Source organism: Pseudochaenichthys georgianus, chromosome 15, assembly GCF_902827115.2.
Source record: "Pseudochaenichthys georgianus chromosome 15, fPseGeo1.2, whole genome shotgun sequence".
Taxonomy (NCBI): domain Eukaryota; kingdom Metazoa; phylum Chordata; class Actinopteri; order Perciformes; family Channichthyidae; genus Pseudochaenichthys; species Pseudochaenichthys georgianus.
The window spans coordinates 36,211,475-36,238,949 of NC_047517.1; the positions used below are offsets into that span (position 1 = coordinate 36,211,475).

General features: G+C 42.8%; 1 protein-coding gene across 1 annotated transcript; it reads right to left on the reverse strand.

Moving 5' to 3' along the window:
- Positions 1 to 6,706: 6,706 nt before the first annotated feature.
- On the reverse strand, positions 6,707 to 20,845 carry LOC117459515 (zinc finger protein 723-like). Its single transcript, XM_034100327.2, has 3 exons — positions 20,837 to 20,845; positions 13,913 to 13,978; positions 6,707 to 10,238 (listed from the first exon to the last, which is right to left on the reverse strand). The coding sequence occupies exons 2-3, from the start codon at positions 13,943 to 13,945 to the stop codon at positions 9,540 to 9,542; spliced, it is 732 nt and encodes a 243-aa protein (XP_033956218.1). The 5' UTR covers positions 13,946 to 13,978; positions 20,837 to 20,845; the 3' UTR covers positions 6,707 to 9,539.
- Between the last annotated feature and the right edge of the window lie 6,630 nt (positions 20,846 to 27,475).

Consider the following 27,475-nt stretch of genomic DNA (forward strand, 5'->3'; position numbering starts at 1 on the left):
TACTTTTCGTTCAGATACACTCGTTTTAATTCCCACTTCATTTATTTGCCACTCTTTTTTTCCCTTCTATGATACTCGTCACATCTATTTTAGCTTCTGGGGAAAGCCAGGGGGAACACGGCTAAATGGGGTTGCTTTGGCAAACGTGATGGTCTCCACTCCATATGCCCTCGTTCTTTCCTTACTTGTCCAGCCAAAGCCACGCCCCTGGAACTTTGCATATTCCCAGCAATCCTGTAGTTTTCTGTTTGTGATATTTTCCTCTCCACTTCCTTGTAGTCTGACCCAGTATGACAGAGCACGTTTCTCTCTTCTGGTCTCCAGAGGTGTCTCTCCTGCTTCTATCAGAACTGCATTGATAGGGGATGACTTTATCGCTCCAATACACAGCCGCAATGCTTTATATTGTATTCTATCAATTTTTAATTCTATTTAATTTTAAAAGCGATGTTTTTGCTGCTGCTCCATACACTATACAGCCATAGTCTATTGTGGACCTCATAATTGATCTGTAAATGTCTATTAATGCTTGTTTATCTGCGCCCCAGTTGCATCCAGCTACAACTCGCAATACATTTAATTCTTTTTTTGGATTTTGTTTCCACTTGATTAATATGCATTTTCCATTTATATTTGCTATCAAACCACAGTCCTAGGTATTTGAACTCATTCACCTTTGTCATTGGACGTTCATATAGTGTTAGCTGTTGGCTGTCAATCTTGTATTTATTTGTAAATACCATGTAGCATGACTTGCTGTCTGACATTTTGAATCCCTTTATTTGACCACCTCTCCACTTTTGTAATCGCTCTAGCTATATTCTCCATACGTGTCTATCGGGCATTTCTTCCCCTCGTCCAAATAGCCCCATCATCTGCATATAGAGCCGATTGTATGCATGTGTCTAAGCATGTAAATGTCATTAATCATGATGTTAAATAATATTGGACTGACTGCACTCCCTTGGGGAATACCATTTTCTATTTCTAAATAATTGGAAATATCTGCTCCAACCTTCACTCTAAATGTCCTGTCTGTTAAAAAGGCCCTTACATTCTCCCTCCAAAACCCATTGTACTCAATTTGATCAGTAATTCCTCCCTCAACATAGTCATACGCCTTTTCAATGTCAACGTACAGAGTTCATTCATTAATCGGCCAACAGGAAACTCTTTTTGTGAGTGTGTACACCTGAAGGGAGAGCACACTGTTTATCATCATGCAGGATATTTTGGACACGGTTTATACTTTTATTTGTGGATTTTGTGGTGTTTTATATTATTAAATATGTATTCTAACATATGCAGTGAATCTGTCTTATAACAGTATTTGGACCCAAGATCTGCCGCCACAATCCTCGCCTGTATATAATATCAATGCTTTTGGAATGTTATGATAATTGTTCAGATCAGAAATTAAAATGATATAATGAAGATACTTTTGTGTGTGTTTTTTTCTCCCAATATGTGTTTAATTAGATTTAAAAACAAACAACACACGCTCAAAATAAGATGTAGATGTCATGACTTTATCTTCTGATTGAATAAAATATGTATGAAAATGCACTTGAAAATCTGACAATATCAACAATATTGATGTATACCAATTATATTAATAACTTTATTTGTATAGTACCTTTCATGCAATAATGCAGCCCAAAGTGTAACAATGCTATTAATATAACAAAAAGTAAACCAAAGTTTGATCACAATACAAAAACCATGACAAATTACACCAGTCAAGTGTACCACAATTAAAAGCCAGAACAATGAAATTAAGTAAAAACTGTTTTTTACTTAATTACGGCTGTTGCTAGGGAAATCTAATTTAAATTATATTATATCAAGTGTAATTAATAGAATTTAAATTCAGCCGGGGATCCATAAGAGTGCTTGATTAAACTACTTTACGGTGCTTTAAGCGTTCTGTTCAATTAAAAAAACATCCCCGCCCAAGATCCTTATAATCATCATCATCATCATCATCATCATCATCATCATCATCATCATCATCATCATCTTTATTTAAAGAGACTCTTGGTCCATTATTACAAAACATACAACACTCAAATACAAACTAAAAAAAGGCAGCCATACCAATGTTTCCACAGAGGTGACTGGTATCGTACAGCACTGAGACACGGATTTGAAAGCAGCATAATGACAGAGTTATGAGAAACATTCAATCGACAGATGAATTTGTACATCAGACCTCTCAAAAGAGCATGGAACGTGTTGACTCGTGCATTACAGAACATTTCACTTGCACTGCACCACCTTGGTTTTCTAAGCAGTATACGCAAACAGTCATTATATGCAACCTGGAGCTTCCGGAGGCTCGCCTTCTTATACTTGACCCACAAGGGGGCAGTATAGAGAGGAGTGCAATACGCTCTAAAGAGGTTCACCTTAACCTTATCTGAACACCAAGAGAATTTTCTAGCCAACATGTTGGCTTGTATATATAAGACACGCCGCTGTCTATACATGTCATCATCATCAGCCATTTCATCTGTGATGATGTGTCCCAGATACTTCGTGTTACAGCAAACAGACAGCACCTGTCCTGACAGATAGAATGTTGGAAAACAAAGGTTCTTATCCCCTTTTGCTCTGCAGATCATTACAGCGCTCTTCTTAGCATTGTATTTAACGTCAAATTTGACTCCGTAATCAGAACAAACATTTAGCAACTGTTGAAAACCAGCACTGCTAGGAGAAACAATTGCCAGATCATCGGCATACATAAGATGGTTTACAATCACATTACCAATCACACACCCTGTTTTACAGACACTTAAATCATCTGATAGATCATTCATATAGATATTAAAAAGGCGTGGTGAGAGGAGCCCCCCCCGGCGGACTCCATTACCAACACCAAATGGCGCCGAGACTGCATTCCCCCATTTGATCCGCATGCTCTGGTTGGCATACCAATAAGCCAGGATCCTAATTATACTGTTAGGCACACCTCTTTGTCTCAATTTTAAAAACAGTTTATGATGGTTAACTCGGTCAAAAGCCTTAGAGGCATCAATGAAACCAATCAGAACAGTGGAATTCTGTCTTCTATATGTTTCTACCATTTCCTTCAAAGCATAGATGCATAGCTCAGTACCATGCTTAGCCTTGAAGCCAAACTGGTTATCTGAGGTACATAAATAAGAACATAGTCTATCCAACAAAATTCTTTCCAGGACTTTGGATAACACACTGGCCAGAGCAATTGGTCTATAGTTATCCAAGCTCCCTACCTTGCCCGCTTTGTCCTTAATGACAGGGACCAAGGTAACCGTCAACATGGAGTCTGGCAACATACCATGAGTCATGAGGCCGGTAAAACAAATGGCAAGAAGAACTGCAACCTTCGGGATTGCCAGTTTAAGGTGCTCTGCAGTGATTCGGTCAGAGCCGCATGCTTTGTTATCAGCTAGCTGTTCAATTGCTCGATAAACCTCTTTAGCTGTGATTCCCACTGTGTCACTTTTCACAACACTACCAACTTTGTAGGGGTCACTTTTAACACAATTAAGTATAGTAGAGTAATGTTGCCTCCACAACTCGGCTATGTTATCGGCTCCAGATACTCCCTCTATGGTACACGGTAATGACGTACTGGCCCTGTTCAGAGCTCTCACCTCCTTCCAGAAGCCAGTCACATCATTATGAAGGAGCTTTTCAGCCATCGAGTCCGCTCTCAATGTTTCTGTGTGTTTGTTGACATAACGAACTGCATATTTATATCTAGCATGTGTACGCTTTTTGAGATCCAGGACAGGCCCCTCTCTGGGCCTTCCTGCCTGGACCCAGGCCCCAAAAGCATTCTTGGCTTCAGCGTATTGATCAGCCACATGTGTATTCCACCCTGGCTTGACGTTGTGTCTCTTCCTAGAGTAGGTACAGCACGGTATACTGGCCTCCCATACAGCTCCCACAATACAATCATACATGTTACAGAGGTCTTCACAGTGAGAGCTTTCATTACAACCCACATCAACACACAGAGTTGCCACTTTGGGTAGATATACATCACTCAATAGGACATCAGTTCTCCCATAGTACAATAGCCTATCCTCATTTGTGAGCTTGGACCAGTCCACTTTAGTGGTACAGGCATGTTTAGCCTCCTGAGACATCTCAGGGAGACTATCACAATCTAGTGACATTATAAAAGGAATGTGATCTGACATTGATGCCTCATACACAATCTCAATTGATCTTACAATGTCATGGGCATTAGCAGTGCTTATGCAATGGTCAAGCCATGCAGTTGTATGCCAGGCCTCGCTTATATATGAATAGCTATCTGTAGGCAGAAGTATTTGGCTTGATAATATAAGATTGTTATCATCACAAAACTGTAGCATATGCTTAGCAAACAAGGACCTTTTGTCTGATATGTCAGCATTCATATCACCCACTACATAAACACTGGAGGAATGATTATCAACAATAAAAGAATGTATAAAAGCAAGTCTGTTCAGGTATTCATCTTCATTATGCTGTGACTCATATGGTGTATATACATTGAGAATGCTAAACTCCTTGTTATTCATTTTGATCTGTACAGCAATACACCAGTCAACTTCAAGCCTGATGACATTAATGACAGCGTCCAGCTTTTTGTGCCACAGGATAGCCACGCCCCTTGCTATCCTTCCTCTCACTATTCCCAGAGATAGGTCCGTAGTGGACTCACCAGCCCCGTGAAAATTGTCATTAAGAGAGTTCAACTTTCCCAAGTCCTGCTTAGGTAAGAAAGTTTCTTGCAAGCATAAAATGTCACATTTTTGTAGCAAGTTGTCCACCACTACACGTCGGATCCTATCAGCAGCGCTGTTGCCCAGGCGCAGCCCGCGACAGTTAAATGATCCAACCCGCATAACGTTTAGCTAAGCAGCTCAGCCGTAGCCCCATTCAGTACCCTCGCACCAGCAAAAGGTCTAGCTCTGCTAGCCCCTATCACCTCCGCTTTACGTGGTTCATAGTATCGCCTCACAACTGAGCCTTCAGGCCAGAGTTCTGGGTTAAACATCTCCGCAACTTCATTGCACTCAGCACACACTTTAAACGAGCTATATCTGCTGCTCGCAGTGTCAATACGGTGACAGTTAACATCACGGCCGAGTTGTTCAGTTAGATATTCGGACAGTGTCTCAGCGTCAAGGTCTGGCGAGAATTTGGTAGCAAAAACACTCACCAACTTCGTACGGATCACTTTTATATTCCCTTGTGCAGCAGTGCCAACAATAGGCTTAGGCATCCTCCGTTCAGGTTTCCCAACAAGCTGTTTAGATAAGGCAGACTGGCCCTCGGCCCTATTCCTCCGACCTCGGCCCTGTTTCACAACTTGACTCCATACCTGCGAATTTACCGCAGTTCCTTCAGGGCTCACACAGGCACTCACGGTCCCTGACGCAGCGAGCGGGTCAACACAGTTGGGATGTACATCAGTAGAAGAGCCGGGGGGGCTCGCATCCTTCACCGACACCGCACCATCCTGGCCATCACCCTGAGCGCTCCCACAGGTAATTTCAGCGTCACTTGGTACAGCCAGTCCTCCACCATGACTCGGCTCCAACTGGCGTTCTACGGCAGCAACTCTGCTGTCCATGGTCGCAGCCACAGCACGCAGGTTCTGACCGATATCTGCCTGAACTTCCACTACGTGTCTTAATGCGCAAACCTCGCTGTGCAGTCGCTCCACCTTGCTCAGCAGGTTGGACACATCCAGGTTGTTAAACGTAACCGGCGGCAGCTCATCCAGGTAGTGGGAGACAAAACGGGGGATGTTTTCACCGCATTCATTTAGTACTTTTAGACAGCTTTTGATATTGTTTGCATCCTTATGGTTGCCTTTAAAGGTCACACACCGCTGCTTGGTTTCAGGACAGAGTTCAAACAACGTCTTTTTAGAAGTCTCGATCCATTCGGATTCAAAGGTGTTAGAGGCTACAAGGACTATCTCGTCCTGGGTCATAGTTTTAATTTTAACCGCCAGGAAGTTGAGTAACTCATCCTCTACAATAACTAGGCCGTCAACAGTCTTGTATATTGTAGGTTTTAATCGAGGCCAGTGGTTTGAATCAGGAGCTACCGAGCCACGACACACACCATCAGCCATCTTGGTTCCCTCACACTTGGTGAAAGCAGATGTTTTGTTGAAAGTGACTGTAATCATTTAGTCGTTATTTTTAACTGGTTAAGTTTCCGTGTGTGTGTGTCGTGTGTGAAGCCAGATAGGCTGTTCTGAGATTTCCACACAGGAAAACAGATTATTAAAATATCAGCGTTCATCCAGCAGGAGGCGCCTTCATCCTGTCTGCAATCTCAGAGGAGGAGGAGATCGATAATGAGATGTCCATCAGATCTGAGGAGGAGAATTCTGGCACAACACACCCCAGCAGAGTGGTCGGACATGCTTGTCCACCCACTCTGCCTCGTAAACTTATGCAGCTAGGCTTTCCTTTAGGTATTTATTAACCAGATAAGACACTTATATTTCATACAGAAAGAGGGAAAGCAACACTGCCACACATCTCTCTAACTGGATGTCAAATTGATGTAAGGTTTACAGACATAAGTAAGTTTGAATCACTATTCTCCCAAAAATAAATATTACCACACTTTAGACCCAAGTGTCTGCTGATTAAAAAAACGTTTTTATAATTACATATCTAATAGGAAGCTCATTGTGTAATCTGGAAATACACATAGTTGGCAAAGAGGCTTATATAATCCAAATTCTGACCCCAAGTGTGCTAAATGGTTTCACTTAATGCACACTCTCAGAGATCCACTATAATACAGTCCATATCATCAGGAGATTGCACCTCCCTATATGCCACACCATCTTTGATGGAAAGAAGACAGGTAGGCGAGAAAGGCTTTGAGTATCACAGACCAATGTCCTGTACACTTCGCATACATTGACTGCACGACTTCAGGTCTACTATGTGGACAGTACACCTCAAATACATCACTACACAACCAGTGGTATTTGAAAATAAGGGAATGACATGTGTAAGCATAACACAACAAATATGCAGGGTTGCGAGTCTGTTTCTAAGGCTATTTTATTTTTGGTAGTCTGATCATTTTAATAAGACAATAGAATCAAACTGAAAACATGGTAAATATGTTCTAGATACATGAAGCAGATTAATGAACAGTGAAACTCGCTCATGGGCTTTAAAGAGAGGAAGAGGACACAGGAGGAAGAGCATACAGATTCTACCTGACGGCCAGCCCAGACAGATGCTCATACTACAACTATTGACACACTGTACTTAATCAGAATACCTTTATTAGTCCCACAGAGGGGACATTTGCAGCGTTACAGCAGAAAAGAGCCACAGACAGCTTAGTGTTGCATATCTTACATGCATTAAAAAAGTACTAAGTTAAACCTTAGTATGTAAAGCAATAAAACATCATTCTAAAACTGCAGCAAAAGACCGGAACTTCATATGTCTGTGTCTGCCTCAGGATTACTCTAAACCCTCCTGTGAAGTAATGGCAAAAAGATATAGGACACTGGAACATTTAAATTGCCATTACATTAAGTAGAATCTTACTCTATGATTGAAACTGGACAATATAAGAAACATATCGCATTGGATTAAGGATCGTTTTCACCGGACAAACAATTGGATTTCTTCACAACCGGCACCATCATCCTGGATCAGCTGGACAACAAGCCACAATCAGCTGGAGATTGTCACCACCTGCCCTCATCAAGACAGCGAAAGGAGACGCCGAGAGCCAAGGCTGGGAAAGCGGCCGGGTATGTGCAGCATTAAAACTGGATTGTATATTGGATACATGTGACGAAGGTCGTCTGGCAGGTGCTGGTCGGGTCCTCGGCTCCGCCTGAATAGATAGGGGAGTTTGCGAGAGCGCCGAGAGTAGTTATGCTGGTGTAAGGATGACAGCGGTTGAGAGTAATCGGGGTGCAAATAATATGTTGTCTGTAGCTGATGATTGTGTGCACCTGGTGTCCTGTGTTGTCTCCTCCCCCCTCACCTGTGTCTTGTTAGTATGTGTGTATTTAGGTGCTGTTTTCTTTTAACTGGGTGTGTGTGTGTGATCCTTGTGGCTGCAGGATGTGTGCAAGGAGAACAGCAGGATTGAGGCTGTGAACTTTGTGTACATGATTTTAATAAATGCCCACGTCGGGTTATATTTTTGGACGTTCTGCCTCTGCCTCCTTGCTTGGTCTGGGCCGCTCAACGGCCAGTCTCACAATTGGTGTCAGAAGTGGGATTTGACCAAGTAAGGAGGTGAAAATTACAAGAGGAAAGAAGAGAGACCAAAGAGAGGAACCGCGGCTGGGGGTTGCTATGCCTGGAACGGACCAGGGGGCCACGGCTGTTGAGGCAGCAGGAGACGAGAGACAATCAGCAGGAGACGAGAGACAAGCAGGAGGAGCAGCGTTTGCAGGCCGAGGAGGTGGACCCGGACCCACGAGGAGTCGACAGAACCTGGGTCGTGCTAGAGGCAGACCAACGCATTACAACAGGACAAAACAGCTTCCGGATAAGTGGCATACACGACATGGTTGACAACGGCTTCACTGGCCCCGCTGGAGGTGGCGGCGTTGAAACCGGGTGGCTGACTGGTTGTCCCGAAGCCGAGACTGTAAAGACACTGTGCTTCCTGGGGAGAGGGGGAAGGAAATGTGACGAAGGTAACTTCGTCACTATGGACTGACGGCTTCGAGCCGGGTAATATTGCACTTTATTAGCGTGATTGTACAGTTGACATTATATATTTGCACATGATTTATACTAATTATTGAGGTAGTATTTTTTAACTGATTAAACCGTATTTATTGGAATGTCGTCTGGCAGGTGCTGGTCGGGTCCTCGGCTCCGCCTGAATAGATAGGGGAGTTTGCAAGAGCGCCGAGAGTAGTTATGCTGGTGTAAGGATGACAGCGGTTGAGAGTAATCGGGGTGCAAATAATATGTTGTCTGTGGCTGATGATTGTGTGCACCTGGTGTCCTGTGTTGTCTCCTCCCCCCTCACCTGTGTCTTGTTAGTATGTGTGTATTTAGGTGCTGTTTCCTTGTAACTGGGTGTGTGTGTGATCCTTGTGGCTGCAGGATGTGTGCAAGGAGAACAGCAGGATTGAGGCTGTGAACTTTGTGTACATGATTTTAATAAATGCCCACGTCGGGTTATATTTTTGGACGTTCTGCCTCTGCCTCCTTGCTTGGTCTGGGCTGCTCAACGGCCAGTCTCACAATACATAAGCTGTATTGGACAATGGCTTGGATTTAAATGCTGCAATAATGTCAGCTGTTTGAAACAGCGTGCTGTCAGCAGAAGGACAGCCAGAAAACGAAACTTAAAGGAACAGTGAACATTATGCCTGTCAATTCTGACGTTACATCAACTGATGGCGCTGTTGGGATGGGATCTGTAATGGGGAAAACAGGATTACCCAACACATGGCCAATAGATGGGAATTGTTTATTGTAAACTGTGAAAAAGCAATATAAGCTTAAATGTGACTGCTACTCTAAAACCCACTATGGTTTTTCTCCTGTGTGAACACGAAGATGTTTTTTGAGAGCACCTGATGTAGTGAAAGTTTTCCCACACTCTTCACACCAGTACGGTTTTTCTCCCCTGTGAATATGTTCATGTGTCTTGAGAGTACCTGATTTAGTGAAAGTTTTCCCACACTCTTCACACCAGTACGGTTTGTCTCCCCTGTGAATACGTTGATGTGACTTGAGATCACCTGATCTAGTGAAAGTTTTCCCACACTCTTCACAGCTGTAAGGTTTTTCTCCAGTATGAATACGTTGATGTGTTTTGAGATTACTTGGTGTAGTGAAAGTTGCCCCACACTCTTCACACCAGTACGGTTTTTCTCCAGTGTGAATACGGTGATGTGATTCTAGAGCATCTGATCTAGTGAAAGTTTTCCCACACTCTTCACAGCTGTAAGGTTTTTCTCCAGTATGAATACGTTGATGTGTTTTGAGATTACTTGGTGTATTGAAAGTTGCTCCACACTCTTCACAGCTGTACGGTTTTTCTCCAGTGTGAATAAATTGATGTGTTTTGAGACCACCTGATTGATGGAAGGTTTTCCCACACTCTTCACAGCTATACGGTTTTTCTCCTGTGTGAATACACAGGTGGCGCTTTAAATTTCCAAATGTTGTAAAGGATTTGTCACATTGCTGACAGCTGTGACGTGTCTCTCTTCCTTTTGGTTTCTAGAACAGACCGACAGAGAAAGAGAGAAAGTCAATCTAAAAAGCATAAACACACAAGTTAACACAATAAAAACTCACTTAATATAAACCTTGAGTTAACAAAATACTACTTTTCAACTGTTTGTGTTTATTATATTTGTATTATATTTGATACAGTAATACAGCAATATTCTAACCACTACAGGGTTTCCCACACATAGAATATACTTGGGCGGAACAGGTATATTAACAGCCGCCCAAGTATATTTCTCGATCCATTTATTTTGTTTTTTTTTTTCATTTCGTTTTTTTTTTATTTGTCAGTGACCACGACGCCACCTGCGACCGATTAACTTGTGGACAATGATCCCTCGCTCTACGTCTCCTGTCCCGGACCGGCCATCGGGAGGACCGGGGGATTTCCCGATGGTCTGGCCTGTTAAGTGGCCTGCCTCACAGAGGGTGACTGGCTGTCCACATGATGTGGCCTGCCGACATGGCCAATGTCATATAGATCATAAATCAAAGCCGTTGATTGGTCTCTGGGCGTCATTCAAGCTCGGGATAACCTCAGCTCAGTTGAGCGTTTAGATATTCAACTTAGTCTAAGTTTTCAGTGGGTCTCAAACGGTTTGGTCACCATTTATGTAAACACATATTTCCATTTGAGAGGGTAGTGATTAGTAAAATATGCATGAATAAATAAATAAAAAGTAGGTGAAAAAAGGTAAGATACACCTTTAAAAACTTGTTGAGAGCTAAAACTAGTCTTTGCTGCTGCCTCAAAGAGGAGCAGGGGGGAGAGGAGGGAGACAGGAGAGGCTGATTCAGGAGCACAGACACACTCACAACTATAAATGAACCAAAAATAAATGAATAAACAAGTTTTTTTCATATTGGAAATGGTATGTTATTGGTTATGGCCATGATTTTATGATAATTGAAATGTATACAGTTCCGTTTAATATAGGTGTTTCCATAGATCTAGTCTCTTTATTTCCCCCTCAAAAAGCACCAGATTGATGCATTTAACTTGATGACCCCCACTTAAAATCACATTGATAGCTTCCTAAATACAATTATTTATTTAAATATTAACACATTTCCATATGTTGTGGGTAGTAGATTTAAACTATAGGGCTATCACTATGGGCCCTGCCTGTACCAGTTTGCTCTGCCATCGCGTGAAGGGTCTGCTAATGTAGCAAGTTGGAAATGCTAGATGTTAAGTTTAAAGAGACACCCCCCTATTTTTTAATAATATAATCTTCCTAAAATGTATACAATACACTAACGTCAGTAGATGGGGCCCTGGTACTGCGGTGGATCCATTAGGGAGGAACTCAGCTCATGCGCATGTCAGAAATAAACGTGCTGTGATCTGAGATAGACGCTAACAGCTCTCACTGATCATGCTGTTATGTTACGTGTTTGTTGTTTGTTTCTCATGTATTGCGTTTGTCTTATTTGTCTATGTTGATGTTACACATGGAGCTGCTGTGATGCAAGTCACATTTCAGACTTGATCTGACAATTAAAGAACGTTCTAACCTCTATCTAACCATATTGTGCATTCATATTGTATATTTCAAAACAGGTTGTGATCTTTCATTTGGGGATAACAGTGTTAGGCATTTGTGAGGTGCAACAACATTAACATTAACCTTTCTGTTGGTCGCTTGTTAGCAGACCCTCCACGCGATAGCAGAGTGAACAGGTACAGCAAGCGAGGGATCATTGTCCACTAGTAAATCGATTGCCGATGGCGTCGTGCTCGCGGACGGATAAAATAAAAAAAAAAAGGGTCGCGAAATATACTTTGGTGGCCGTTAAACCTGGGCGGCCCAAGTAAAGTCTATGTGTGGGAAACCCTGGACTTTAATTTTTAATTGAGCCGTGCCAGGGTTTCCCACACAGACTATACTTGAGCGGGCCACCCAGGTATATTAACGGCCGCCCAAGTATATTTCTCGACCCATTTAGGTTTTTTTAATACTTTTTTTTTATTCGTCCGTGACCACGGCGCCATCTGCGATCGATTAACTTGTGGACAATGATCCCTCGCTCCCTTGCTCTGATCTCGCCTCCTTCTGGCCTGTTAAGTGGCCTGCCTCACACAGGGTGACTGGCTGTCCACATGATGTGGCCTGCCGACATGGCCACTTTCATACAGATCATAAATCACAGCCCTTGATTGGTCTCTGTGTGTCATTCAAGCTCGGGATAACCTCAGCTCAGGTGAGGTAAAGGACTCTCTGTGTGTGAGTGTTTAGATAGTTAACTTAGTCTAAGTTCTCAGTGGGTCTCAAACGGTGTGGCCACCATTTATGTAAACACATATTTCCATTTGAGAGGGTAGTGATTGGTCTTATGCAGCATTTCTCAAAGTGTGGGGCACGTCCCACTGGTGGGGCACAGAGATGTGATAGGTGGGTCGAGAAATACAAAATATATTTATTTATTTTTAAATAAAAAAATATTTATTTTAATTTTTTTCACACTTGTGGAATATAAAAACAACGGCCGGGGTGCAAAACGCATCAATGAAAGCGACCCTCTATCACACATTTACACCTGTAAATAACCCAATTTGTGTTCTTTGAAATTGAAAAGGATATTGCATTGTGTTTGTTACTTTCGTTGCAGTTGTAGGTCTTAAGTCTAATTTGGCATGCTTTTATTTTGAAGGCGAGTTTCCGCTGTTGACAGTTGTTGTTGCTATGGAAACCAGAAACGTTTCACAGCGGGCAGAACTTGGGTTTTTACCCCGGAGTCGTCGCGGAGAGACGGAGTGGATCCACGCATCGGGCTTGGCCTGCTTCCACCGGGCGTGTGCTGCTGTACGCAGGAGGATTTTACCACCACTGGGGCCTGCTTTCCACCTGTCCTGGTTCTGCTGTTGCAGAGGCCTGCTTTCACCTCGGGGATACCGCGGAGGGACCGGAGCGCTTCCCCGCTGCTGTTTTCGCCTGTCCTTTGCTGCTGTGCTGATTTTGCTCCAGGAACATCGCGGATACTGTGTGCTGGTCTTGGAAAATGGCCCATATCGGGATTCTGCTGTTCCTGTTAACTGTTTTGGACTATGAGAAGATCTCTAGTCATTCTGAGAAGACTACTGGATTCAGGTCTGTTCTGCCACCCACAGTGGGCATCCCCTGCAAAGGTTCGGATGTGTTGCTCAAACAATTACCGGTTGCCTTGTCACAGTCAATCTGCTCGACAAAATATGTTTGTCTTTTTTATTTTCCTGCGATGATGGTTCTTCAGGACTGCTTCTTAAGCTCTAAATTAGATGACAATGTATTTGTGTCGTTTAAGAGGAAAAGATGCCTGTTTTTGTTGTTGTTATTACTGTCAGGAAATATACAACCTAACCCTGGTCCGCTGCGAGGCTCCGGCGCTGGCAGTTCACGCGCGTGCTCCACTAGCACCCCCAAGGCTCGCCGGCAGTACACTTTCTGTCACAGGAACACGCTTTGCTGGCGGTGAAAATAATCCCACCAGACTCATTTGCCCCTCCAACAGAGGGATGTCCTTGTCCATTTTGTCATTTCAAGCGAAACAAACTTTTTTGGACGCCCTCGGCTCTAGTTCAGGGCGTTCCCGGGCTGAATAATGGCGTCAAATGACGGCAAGACGCCCGTCTGGTGGAAACGCTGGAATTAAGAATATATTGTGATGAAGTGCACACTGACCTTAGCTCCAGGGGTCTTTTTGTTTTCGTCCATGCTGCTCTCAGTGCTCCTTCTCCGGCTGGGTCTCTGAAATAATCAACAAACCAAGACAACTCAATACAACCGACAGACACAACAAAACTAATCTACAGCTACTTTGTAGGTTCATAGCAGAGGTGAGAAGTAACTAAGTACATTTACTCAAGTACTGTACTGGATAAATAATGTTTGAGAAAGTAATTGGTTTTATTAAATGTGCCAACTGCTAGGACTGTCTTAGGGAAGACAGCTTTTAGATGCGCAGCTCCTCTGTCTGCAAATTAAATGGAAACTGAACAATCTGGTGCCACTAAATGTTTTTAAAGCTCGGTTGGATGCTACACAATCGGAAGCTATTGGTACCTGTTTATGTGGATAATTTTGTAAATGATGCTGTATGATGTCCTTTTGTTGTTCTATTTATGTTTTTATGTTTCATGTGGAACTACTTGAGCAGGTCTCCCTTGGAAAAGAGATCAATGATCTCAATGGGATTTTATCTGTATAAATAAAGGTTTGAAATGAAATGAAATGAAAATTATTAAGGTATTTCCTCCACCTGAATGAGAATAAAAGAACACACACACACTTATTTTAAGTTGGAAACACTGAGAAGTGTAACAGCTCTGTAATTTGAATGGCGATCGAACCTGAAGCCACAGAGCTCTTCTTTTACTGTCCTTTCTTCATAGAGGAAGTCCAGAAACACTGAACTCTGGATCCGTTTTAATGTTTGAAGTGCAATAAACGACAAAGCAGCTTTCTGGCGTGATAAAACTATTATTTTCCACCTCGCTCATGAGCGTAACAGCCGGCGAAAATTACAGCCTCGCCTACTGATTTTAATTGAACCCAGTGTTTCCCCTACCATTGTCTTGGAAGGGCGCTGCGCATATGTTTAACTCGTGTAATGCTTGAAAACACAATTATTTCCCAGTTTAAGATACAAATTATTTAAATAAAGTATATCTATTTATCTAATGAGCTAAACCGTCGCTTAGCGTTAGCTGCTAACTGAAGAACCCCATTAATTTCAATGGGAAAAATGCTACGTCACGGTGAATGGCGATGCTAACAAGCTACTTACCATATATTTAAAACCAGGGTTGCATTCCGATAATCCAAAAATCAGCTCCTAAATTCTAACCCTATCTCCTATTCCTTGACCTCCGAGTGAAACGTCACGGGGTTAAGGGATAGTGGATAGGGGAATTCAAAAGGACTTAGGAGAAGAGACTGCGGTGCTTTAGAGAATCCGAATGCACTTTCACTATCCGACGTGTTTATGATGCGCCTGTGCGTCTGCTGCTGTGGGGAAACTATGGAAACTACAGTTTTCTATACAGCGGACTACAACATGGATGTTCAATAAGAACCACGGACTCATCTAGAGACTCTGCACCGTGCTCTGATGCTGTTGCTTTATGAACGTGGGACAGAGAAACATATTCTTCATGACCAAAGTTGGAATTGAAATAAAAAAGGAAAGTGAAACTTATGCTCGTCACCCTCTCCCTCCGGTCCACATTAATACAAATGATCCCAATACGTATGATTGTATGAAAATATCTTAAAATCAATACAAATGTATTTATTATAAATGTTAGTCCTTAACACCTATCACTGTGTACATCACCATTCAAACATCTTTTAAAAGTTGAACAAAACCCACACAGCTCAGTAAAAACTGAGATGTTGACTTTATTTGATCATTTCAGTAAAAACTAACGTTCATATTTCTCTTTTTGATTATAATACTGATGAACGTTCAGAAAAAAGCACTTTGGCAAGTTACCACCTACGTTTTAAAATGCTTAATAAGCACCGTAACTTTCATGATATCATTTCTCGGTCATAATCGGTTGTTTCCGTGAACGGCCGACTGTTGAGTGACGGCAAATGCTGCGGCTGCAATGCATTGTGGGGCAGCATTTTCTCCTCTCCTTTCGGTAAGGGAGGTCCAGTGGTTCCTAAGCTAAAGGAGGTTATAAAGGAAGTGTGAAACCTCCTTTCCTTTCATTTGCAGAATTGGAACGGCACTTATCATGGCTGCCACTGAGGGACTTCCGGGTCATTTCACTCCATTAGGAAGGTTCCTAAGCTAAATGGACTATTGGAACGCAACCCATATCTATGGTAAAGAGCCCCAACACAACAACTCAAACCGTCTTAAAGACAACTGGTGTAATAAATAACTAACAAAGTCAGCTAAGCATTACAAATCAACTGTTACTCACCCAGAGCCGAACTGGATTAATAACTGTAGCTGCTGTGTTTAGACTTTAGCTGTTAGCCGATAGCTTTTGAGAGACAGTAAGCGCATTTCGTGGCATCTGCAGGCAGTGGCAAGTACTTCCGGCATATGCCACAGAGGCTGCTTATGCTCACAAATCTCAAACAGGGTTATAAAGAATCTTTAGACTCTCTGGGATAATCCAGTCCAGATTTGATGAGTGTAGGTATAGTGGTTTCAGATCAGGACCTGGTCTACATGTAAAAAAAAAAAGCACTGACATCTCCCTTGTTTGTATTTTCACAAATAGAATTAAGGTTTCACAAATCTGAAACTGTGTTATCAAGAATCTTTAGACCCTCTGGGATAATCCAGTCCAGATTTGATGAGTCGAGGCATAGTGGTTTTAGATCAGGACCTGGTCTAATGTGGTGAAGATGAGAAAAAAGCACTGAAATCTCCCTTTTTTAATTTTCACAAATAGAATTAAGGTTTCACAAATCTCAAACTGGGTTATAAAGAATCTTTAGACTCTCTGGGATAATCCAGTCCAAATAAATCACTGCGGTCAAGCCAGCCGTCTTTCACTTTTGCGTGGTCAAACCAGCCGCCCCTGTATTTCGAGTGCGCGATTAGTTACAGGTTTACGGTAATGCAATAAAAACAACCCTGGGAAGCTGGACGTTTCGTATGTGCAGTATTATATATTCGACCACTTTAAAAAAAGGTACAGAAAATCACAAAAAATGAACACTTCCGGTGAGGATTTCAAAGTAAAGGATGGCATGTGGTTCATTTATATAATTTGCGATTGAGGAACAGGATAATTTATGAGAATAATGTTAGGACTTATTGCTTCATAAACTTGTTGCACAAATACTATGAACTACTTTTACTGTGTACTTTTTGAGTAATTTGAGTTTCAAAGTCCTCTCCAGAGAACAAGGAGCATTTTTGTCAACTTTGCTGTGGGATAAAAAACATTTCCTCCATAAGTAGTTTATGAAACTGCCATGTCTGTACTTAGTACTTATAGGACTACTTGTACAAATAATATGAACTACTTTTACTGTGTACTTTTTGAGTAATTTGAGTTTCAAAGTCCTCTCTGGAGAACAAGAATGAGCATTTGTCAACTTTGATGTGGGATAAAAAACATTTCTTCCATAAGTAGATTATGAAACTGCCATATTTGTACTTAGTACTTATAGGACTACTTGCACAAATAATATGAACTACTTTTACTGTGTACTTTTTGAGTAATTTGAGTTTCAAAGTCCCCTCCAGAGAACAAGAATGATCATTTTTGTCAACTTTGCTGTGGGATAAAAAACATTTCTTCCATAAGTAGATTATGAAACTGCCATGTCTGTACTTAGTACTTCTAGGACTACTTTCACAAATAATATGAACTACTTTTACCGTGAACGGCCGACTGTTGAGTGACGGCAAATGCTGCGGCTGCAATGCATTGTGGGGCAGCATTTTCTCCTCTCCTTTCGGTAAGGGAGGTCCAGTGGTTCCTAAGCTAAAGGAGGTTATAAAGGAAGTGTGAAACCTCCTTTCCTTTCATTTGCAGAATTGGAACGGCACTTATCATGGCTGCCACTGAGGGACTTCCGGGTCATTTCACTCCATTAGGAAGGTTCCTAAGCTAAATGGACTATTGGAACGCAACCCATATCTATGGTAAAGAGCCCCAACACAACAACTCAAACCGTCTTAAAGACAACTGGTGTAATAAATAACTAAAAAAGTCAGCTGAGCATTACAAATCAACTGTTACTCACCCAGAGCCGAACTGGATTAATAACTGTAGCTGCTGTGTTTAGACTTTAGCTGTTAGCCGATAGCTTTTGAGAGACAGTAAGCGCATTTCGTGGCATCTGCAGGCAGTGGCAAGTACTTCCGGCATATGCCACAGAGGCCGCTTATGCTCACAAATCTCAAACAGGGTTATAAAGAATCTTTAGAATCTCTGGGATAATCCAGTCCAGATTTGATGAGTGTAGGTATAGTGGTTTCAGATCAGGACCTGGTCTAATGTGGTCTACATGTAAAAAAAAAAAAAAAAGCACTGACATCTCCCTTGTTTGTATTTTCACAAATAGAATTAAGGTTTCACAAATCTGAAACTGTGTTATCAAGAATCTTTAGACCCTCTGGGATAATCCAGTCCAGCTTTGATGAGTCGAGGCATAGTGGTTTTAGATCAGGACCTGGTCTAATGTGGTGAAGATGAGAAAAAAGCACTGAAATCTCCCTTTTTTAATTTTCACAAATAGAATTAAGGTTTCACAAATCTCAAACTGGGTTATAAAGAATCTTTAGACTCTCTGGGATAATCCAGTCCAAATAAATCACTGCGGTCAAGCCAGCCGTCTTTCACTTTTGCGTGGTCAAACCAGCCGCCCCTTTATTTCGAGTGCGCGATTAGTTACAGGTTTACGGTAATGCAATAAAAACAACCCTGGGAAGCTGGACGTTTCGTATGTGCAGTATTATATATTCGACCACTTTAAAAAAAGGTACAGAAAATCACAAAAAATGAACACTTCCGGTGAGGATTTCAAAGTAAAGGATGGCATGTGGTTCATTTATATTATTTGCGATTGAGGAACAGGATAATTTATGAGAATAATGTTAGGACTTATTGCTTCATAAACTTGTTGCACAAATACTATGAACTACTTTTACTGTGTACTTTTTGAGTAATTTGAGTTTCAAAGTCCTCTCCAGAGAACAAAAAGGAGCATTTTTGTCAACTTTGCTGTGGGATAAAAAACATTTCCTCCATAAGTAGTTTATGAAACTGCCATGTCTGTACTTAGTACTTCTAGGACTACTTGCACAAATAATATGAACTACTTTTACCGTGTACTTTTTGAGTAATTTGAGTTTCAAAGTCCTCTCCAGAGAACAAGAATGAGCATTTTTGTCAACTTTGCTGTGGGATAAAAAACATTTCCTCCATAAGTAGATTATGAAACCTCCATGTTTGTACTTAGTCCTTCTAGGACTACTTGCATAAATAATATGAACTACTTTTACTGTGTACTTTTTGAGTAATTTGAGTTTCAAAGTCCCCTCCAGAGAACAAGAATGATCATTTTTGTCAACTTTGCTGTGGGATAAAAAACATTTCTCCCATAAGTAGATTATGAAACTGCCATGTCTGTACTTAGGACTACTTGCACAAATAATATGAACTACTTTTACTGTGTACTTTTTGAGTAATTTGAATTTCAAAGTCCTCTGGAGAACAAGAATGAGCATTTTTGTCAACTTTGCTGTGGGATAAAAAACATTTCCTCCATAAGTAGATTATGAAACTTCCATGTTTGTACTTAGTACTTCTAGGACTTGACAAAAATTTGACAAAGTTTGACAAATTTGGCAAAGTTGACAAAAATGATCATTCTTGTTCTCTGGAGGGGACTTTGGAACTCAAATTACTCAAAAAGTACACAGTAAAAGTAGTTCATATTATTTGTGCAAGTAGTCCTAGAAGTACTAAGTACAGACATGGCAGTTTCATAAACTACTTATGGAGGAAATGTTTTTTATCCCACAGCAAAGTTGACAAAAATGCTCATTCTTGTTCTCTGGAGGGGACTTTGAAACTCAAATTACTCAAAAAGTACACAGTAAAATTAGTTCATATTATTTGTACAAGTAGTCCTAGAAGTACTAAGTACAGACATGGCAGTTTCATAATCTACTTATGGAAGAAATGTTTTTTATCCCACATCAAAGTTGACAAAAATGCTCATTCTTGTTCTCCAGAGAGGACTTTGGAACTCAAATTACTCAAAAAGTACACAATAAAAGTAGTTCATAGTATTTGTGCAACAAGTTTATGAAGCAATAAATCCTAACATTATTCTCATAAATTACCCTGTTCCTCAATCGCAAATAATATAAATGAACCACATGCCATCCTATACTTTGAAATTCTCACCGGAAGTGATCCTGCACATACGAAACGTCCAGCTTCCCAGGGTTGTTTTTTTGCATTACCGTAAACCTGTAACTATTCGCGTACTCGAAATACAGGGGCGGCTGGTTTGACCACGCAAAAGTGAAAGACGGCTGGCTTGACCGCAGTGATAAATCGGCTATGCAGCTATTGAAGAGGTTCAAACACGGAGGATTGTTCGCTCAGCGCTGTACATTAAATGTCCCTTAACTTTCCCCTTAACTGCCGAATCGGATGCTCTGAATCGGAAGCCAACTTCAGCGTCGTGGAAGGACTTCGCCTCTGTGATTTACACCCGGGTGTCCGTAGCTAACAATGCTATTCACACCCGGGTGTCCGTAGCTAACAATGCTATTTCCACCCGGGCTACACATTATATTCTGTTTTGGATGTATAGATATTTATGGAAATGTTTAATTTAATAACTTCATTACCTTGTGCTGCTGCGTCAAATTGTAATTCCCCTATGGTGGATGTATAAAGGCATTTCTTATCTTAAGCACATGTTGAACTTTCCTGTCGGCTCCCAGACCGTAGGAAACAGGGGGGGATGACTCTGTCGTCTCCCAGGGCAGAAGCAACACGCCTCGGGGTCAATAACCCACTTTATCGGAATGACTGGAGAGAGGCGAGCTCTTCTTGGGAGGTCGTTGCATTTATTTAGCTCTTCTGTTTCACAAGAAACATCACATACCTCTTCCTCTTCCTCCTCTTCCTCTTCTTCTTCTTCTTCTCTTGTTTTTGGCGGATTGCAAACAACTTAAGGTGCATACCGCCACCTACTGTACATGAGTATGAATCACCACATCATTCCAACTCTTTAATCTACGGTGGCTGGGAAGTGCAATGGACAATTACAAAGTGTGAAACACTTTAACAAAGCTTGAGACAAATTTACATTTTATAAAACAAAATTACATTAGCAAAAACACTTTTACCAAGGAAAACAATTTTAACATTAACGAAAACAAATTAACAAGATGCAAAACACTTTTACAAAGCTAAAAACAAATTTACATTTTATAAAACACTTTTACCAAGGACAAAACTATTTAACATTAACAAAAACAAATTAACAAAATGTGAAACACTTTAACATTTCCTGAAACACTTTAACAATTCCCGAAACACATTAACATTTGACGAAACACTTTTACAAACCAGAATCAAAGCGGAAAGGGAATGTCCATCATACCGGAAGTGAGGTGACGGCTCAAATTTAATTTGTTTTGGCGGAAAGACCATAGGTACGAGTGTGTTTACGTTCGGTAAACATGTTTTGTCCGTTTTGTAGAAACAACCTGGGACAAGTGACACCTTTTTGCTCATCTTGTGGACAATCTCTGGAGTGGAGGACACGGACCAGACAGAAGGACCAGATATCTTGCATCATTGCGGGAAATATTTGAATGAAGGTCACTCGTATGCTGTAATCGTGGACATATTTATTGTCTACCTTTCACGGTGTAAAAATCAGTTTGCGGACTCTTAAAAGCAAACTGAATCAAGCCGGGTTTTACCGCAGAAAGGGTTATTCCTCTCAAATCGCTGTAATTAACGCCATCAGGTTGGAACTTCGTGGACCTGGACAATTGTTTGGATACCAAACAATGTGGCAGGTATTAAAACAAAAGTACAGTCTTCGAGTGAAGAGAGATGATGTTGTGAATTTGCTCCGGGAGCTTAACCCTCGAGGCTGCGAGAGGAGATCTCGCAGAAGGTTTATAAGGAGAACCTACCACTCAATGGGACCGAACTATATGTGGCATGCTGACGGTTATGACAAACTTAAGCCATTCGGTGTGGCCCTTTCAGGATGCATAGATGGATTTTCACGTAAAGTAGTATGGCTTGAATGTGGTCCAACAAACAATAACCCAAGAGTTATCGCTCAATATTTCCTCAAATGTGTGCGAAACCTCGGTGTCATCCCCATGAGGCTGCGGACTGATTGTGGCACGGAGAACGGAATTATGGCTGCAATTCAGTGCTACTACTCTGGAGCGTCCAGCCACATGTATGGCACATCCATGACTAATCAGCGTATTGAGTCCTGGTGGTCCATAAAAGGGAAGGTAAGTGTCTATCATGATTATCTATTACTTGCCAACACTGTCAGACAAACAACATTTGCTTAGCTAAAGTGTATCAGTTTTTATTATAATAGATATAATATATAGCCTGTAGTCTATGACCCAGACTATACAAGGCCTTTCTTTAGAACTTATTTTTGGCCGAAATAAAGTTAGAAACTGTGAACATCTAAGCGTGGGTTTTGGATTGAACAGCGGCCCCTGAGGGGATCTAGGCACTATAGGTTGTGAAGCAAATAAATGATTAAATAGACACTCAATGATTTGTTGTTGATTTTACTGGTAACCTTTTAATGTAATTTGTAGAATTGTTGTATAGCCTATTGCTTAATAATTCACTTGAAAATATTAATTTCTTTAGGTCTCAGTTCTGGATGGAGCTATTTGCAGACCTCCGAGATGCTGGACACTTCAACGGGAGTCACGAGCATCAGTGCCTTCTGAGATTCTGCTTCGTTGATGTTATTCAGATGGACTTGGATGAGTGTGTGAGACTGTGGAACAGGGACTGTGGATTTGAGATTGAACAGGCAGAATTGGATGCTGTTCCTGAGACAAGCCTGTCTATAGCTCCATGTGGGGACCAACACATGCAGGAGTACTTGGACTTTGCTATGGAGCGCAATGACCTGCAGAAGCCAGAGAACTGGGAGACTGCATCAGAACTGTACATGAAGCTGAAAGAATATGCTCAGTTATAAAGTAATCGAAAAGGTATTCAGAAGTACAGTAGCACTGTTTCACCACTCCAAATCAGATTTCAGGGCTCAACAATGCTTGGTTTCATGGTTTGTCAGACTGCATTTACTCTTTTCCCTGTGATGTATCCAAATGATTATGGTATTATCACAATATTTGTTTCAATGTCATTTATACGGCACCAAATCACAGCATAGTCATAAAATAAATATCTTAATCATTATAAAATATAACAAGCAGAATAACAAGCAGCGTTGAGCGGGTCTTCGACGTTCCGCAGGCTGTTGTCCTACGACGACGTGTCTAGGTGTCTCGAGGACTCGGCCAAAGAAAAAAACTTCCGTGATAACTTTAGATTGCCCATGTCTCGCGAAGCTACCCAAGGAATTTCGAGCCGTACGAATAAAGTCCCTAGGAGGAGATAGATTTTGTACGGAGGGCGAAAAACGCGATAAATCGCGTTTTTCCGACACCAGATTCCAAATGGCCGACTTCCTGTACGTTATTGTATACCCCTCCAAGAGGCTTTTTGGTTCGTCTCCGCACCCTAGATATGCGTGGCGAGTTTCGTTCGTTTACGTGAAAGTTGAAGTAGGGGGAGTTAACGTTAAAAACGGCAGTGGGCGTGGCCTACGCAATTTTTGAAGCAAAGTTCCGGAACCAATTACACGTTCAATTTAACCAACTTCTGACGCGCTTGCAAAATGTGGTGAGTTTTCACATATGTTGCGGGGGTCAAAAGTGCTCGCAATGTTCTAAAATAATAATCATAATAAATAATCGGTCCAGTTTCAATCATGTTCGATTTAACATTGAGGTGGATGAGACCACCTCACTGTAGGCCGTCCGGCCTACCCACTGGGACACCTTTAAAGGGCTTTTGCCCCTTTTTTACCCTGTTTTTAGTGTGTTTTGCATGGTTATCGCTCGCTTTGCGAGCGACTAAGATGATTGTTACGATTTCAATTATGCGATTTGCTCCGCCCACGTGACTGGGCTCACGCGGCCTATCAGCCGTCATTATTTACGAACATTTTCTGTGCTTTTGTCGGTCGTTTACCCTGTTTTTGGCAGGTTTATCGGCTGCGCGACCGATTTTTTCCAATTTCAATAGGGTCTTCGCCGACCTAGGTCTCAGACCCTAAGGTCCCAGACCCAGAGCCAGAGGGGAGAAGGAGGGGCTGTCAGGCGCTCGCTTCTTCTTCCTCGACTGCTGGCCGAAATTCTGGGTTGGCTGCGCCTGGGCCGCAGCCGGACCCGGAGATTTTCTAGGCCAACTCGCCCTAGTCTCCTGCCTGGGCTGGGGACTCGGGGCGGGCTGCGACCTCTGCTGTCCTGGTACTTTAAACCTAGCAGGGTTCGGTGCAGCTTGGGCTAAGGGCCGCTGTTGCGAAGGCAGCGGCTGGACCCTTCGAGGGAGAAGGAGGTGGAGGGCCTCGTCTTCCTTCTTTTTCGACTCGCACTTCCTCTGCATCGCAGCGAGAGCGGAGCCGAAAATCCCCTCGGGAACGATGGGCATGTCAAGCACATCTTCCTTTTCCCGGTCTGGGAGGTTGGTGAGGTTGAGTCATCTAGCTCTTTCCTGCACCACCATGATCCCCATTACCTTGCCCGTGGCCTGGACGGCGCAGCGTTGGACACGGAGACAAATGTCTGTGACCGCGGCTATCTCGTCCAGAGTGGCCGGTCCAGGATTGCTCGACATATCCTCACAGAGCTCCGCTTGGTACGCGGTTAGCATCGAGGAAACGTTCAGAGCCCTGGCGGACAATGCTGCGTCTCTGTAGGCCCGTTCAGTCATGGTCGACTGGAATCGGTCCGTTTTTGCTGGCAGCGTGGGGTTCCTGCTTGGTGACGGGCCCATCCTCGGTAGGAGGTGGGCTGCCACCAGCGGTTCCATAGGCGGTATGCGGAGCAGGCCGAGCCTCTCCATACCGTCACAGTCAAGGGAGGAGGCATTCTGGATTGGGGCCTTGTTGCTAAAGGGCTGGTCTCTCCACGAGACCGACACCTCATCCAACATCTCCGGGAAGACCGGAAGGAGTTGCCTCTTCGTCCTCGTTGTTTGGGAAATATGTTTCCCCTCGTAACAGGACCTGGAGGTCTCCTTGGCCATTTCGGGCCACGGGATGTCTAGCCTGGACGCGGCGCGCTGACACACGGCCTGCAGGTCCATGCTTAGACAGGGCGAAGCTGGTGTGCCATCGCCCGGGAGAGCAGCCATCGCTCCCGGCTTTGCAGCCTGAGCCGATGACATGAAGATGTCGTCTTCCTGCTCATCCGAGTCAGACAGGAGGAACTCAGAGGTATCCTCTTCGTCCTCCATGTAGTCTAACTCTTGGACATCTTCCGCGGGTGAAACCATGGTGAGGTCCAGCCGGGAGCCCCAGCTTGGTAAAGCGTGGGGCCCCGTTCCGGTTCTGCGGGTGCCGCTGTCGATGAGCCCCAGACCGACCCAGTGAGGGGCTCCATCTCTGCGGCGGACACTCCCGTGTCTTGATTGCCAGCCGGCAAACCAGTGGACATGAGGGGGTCCCGTCCCGACAGACTAGCTTGTTGTGCTAACCTTCGGCGGAGGCTCTTCATAGTGAAGCGGGCACAATGCCCGCACGAGCCGGGGTTGTCAATGGCCTCCTGGGCGTGTTCCAGCCCGAGGCAGGACGAACAGATCTGGTGTGAGTCTGTGCCTGACACTTTCAACCCGCAGCCGCAGCGCCGAGCCTCCGAGTTCCTGACTCCTCTGGTGTGAGGGAGAGAGGCGTCCATCTCGTTCGCCGCGAGGCGTGGAGAGGGCCCGCTCGTAACAGGTACGTCGAGAAAAAAAGTGTTAACAATCTGTCTTTAATCCGGAGAAAAAAGGACAGTGTGGGTCTTTTTTCTCAAAGGATATTACCTGGTGTGCAGGGTTTCCGTTAGCCGGTAATTACCGGTTTTTAGCTGGTAAAATGTATTAAAAACCGGTAAATTCAAAACCTGACGGTCAACATGTCTGGTAATAATTAGGGAGGCTCCGATCGATCGGCCGCCGGTCATTATCGGCCGATATTCACTCTCAATAGTTTGATCGGTGCTCTCTATAAAGGCCGATCAGGAGAGCTGGATCTGATCGATATGGACATAAACGCGAGTGAAGTATAACCGGACGCGAGAGAAAGATCAGATCAGTTGCTGAGTCTGACCGAGACACGCAGCTCTGCAGAATCACCTGAAGCCCCGCCCTCTGTTTAGCGGGCTGCAGGAGCTGCATGAGAAACTGACGTGCTGTCAGGAGAGAGAGAGGGGAAAAGAGAGGATCCGTTTCTCCCGTGTTATTATTCAAATGTAATGTAAACTTTGGAATAATGTACGTTATCTACTACAAGTAGTTTGTTTGAATGTAATAATTATGTTGTTGTTTGTGGAATCATTTATTGAAAAATGAATCTGAATTTTTCGATCTGTTACGATTATAAACTGAAGCAATATAAAAATGAGCCCGTGAACTGAGTTTTAAACTGAAGCATATCTGCTCATAGTCCGGTAATTACATGCTAACGGAAACTCTGCTACACAACTCTTATTATTATTGAAATATGACCGGTAAGTTTCAAATTAGTCCGGTAAAATAAATTCTGCCCGGACATTTGACCGGCGAGAAAAAATCCTAGCGGAAACCCTGCTGGTGTGGTAATATTCTTGTAATCCTTTTCTCCTCCGTGAGAAGAGAAAAGAAAAAAGCGTCCTCGCTACCGTGGTGTCGGCAGTGAGGGAAAAAAACACAAGCTAGCAACGGGTGTGTTGCTAACTTGAAAGTCAAAACCTTACCTTAATTCCAGAGGAAGAACGGCGAGGTTGACTATAATACTAACTGGTGTGTTAGTACCATACTCTTCTGCGAGGCAGAACAGGGTAGCCCGCTAACGCCCGTCGACCAAAATTAGCTTTTGGCTACTATTAGAGATGTGCTCTGAAGCGAGAAGAGGTGTTTGAATGACGCATGCGTTGTGGCGCAGGCTACTTATAGGGGGTTATTTCCCCTGACGTTGACGTCAAGATCACCAGCCAATCAGGATTGGCGTAATGAGATTGATGCTTCTGTTTGCTCCGCGATGAGGCGCATCCCATAGTGAGACATCGAACGGAGTGTTATGAATGAGAACTGTGATTGAGGGTTTCTTTATTGGTTGAAAAAATGCTCTACCTTATAAGTAAGGAATACTTCACATATAAATGTTCATTTTGTATTAAACAATGAACGGTGGTTTTTTTCTAATTAAAATGGTGGTCGCATTTAAGAAAAGCAAAACATCCATTGACAATGTCTTGAGGTAAAGTGTGTGACTACTTCATCCACCATACTACATGCACACTTAAAAAATACCTTCAATGAAACACTGAATAGGTCTCACATACCGGTCATCAGCTTTAGAGAGAAAGCACCTGTTGAATACACAGCAGGAAGAGAGAGGGGCGGCTGCTGAGAGTGACTGCCATCAAACTTTGTCCTGTCCCGGAAAGGTAACAAAGTCAGCCGAGAAGAAGAAGAAGTCACAAAAAGATTC

Excerpts from the sequence above, each read along its gene's own strand:
- LOC117459515 (XM_034100327.2), bottom strand. The coding sequence starts at position 13,945 with ATGGACGAAAACAAAAAGACCCCTGGAGCTAAG. Across the intron at positions 10,239-13,912 it reads AAAAGACCCCTGGAGCTAAG|AAACCAAAAGGAAGAGAGAC; the intron begins GTCAGTGTGCAC and ends GGTCTGTTCTAG.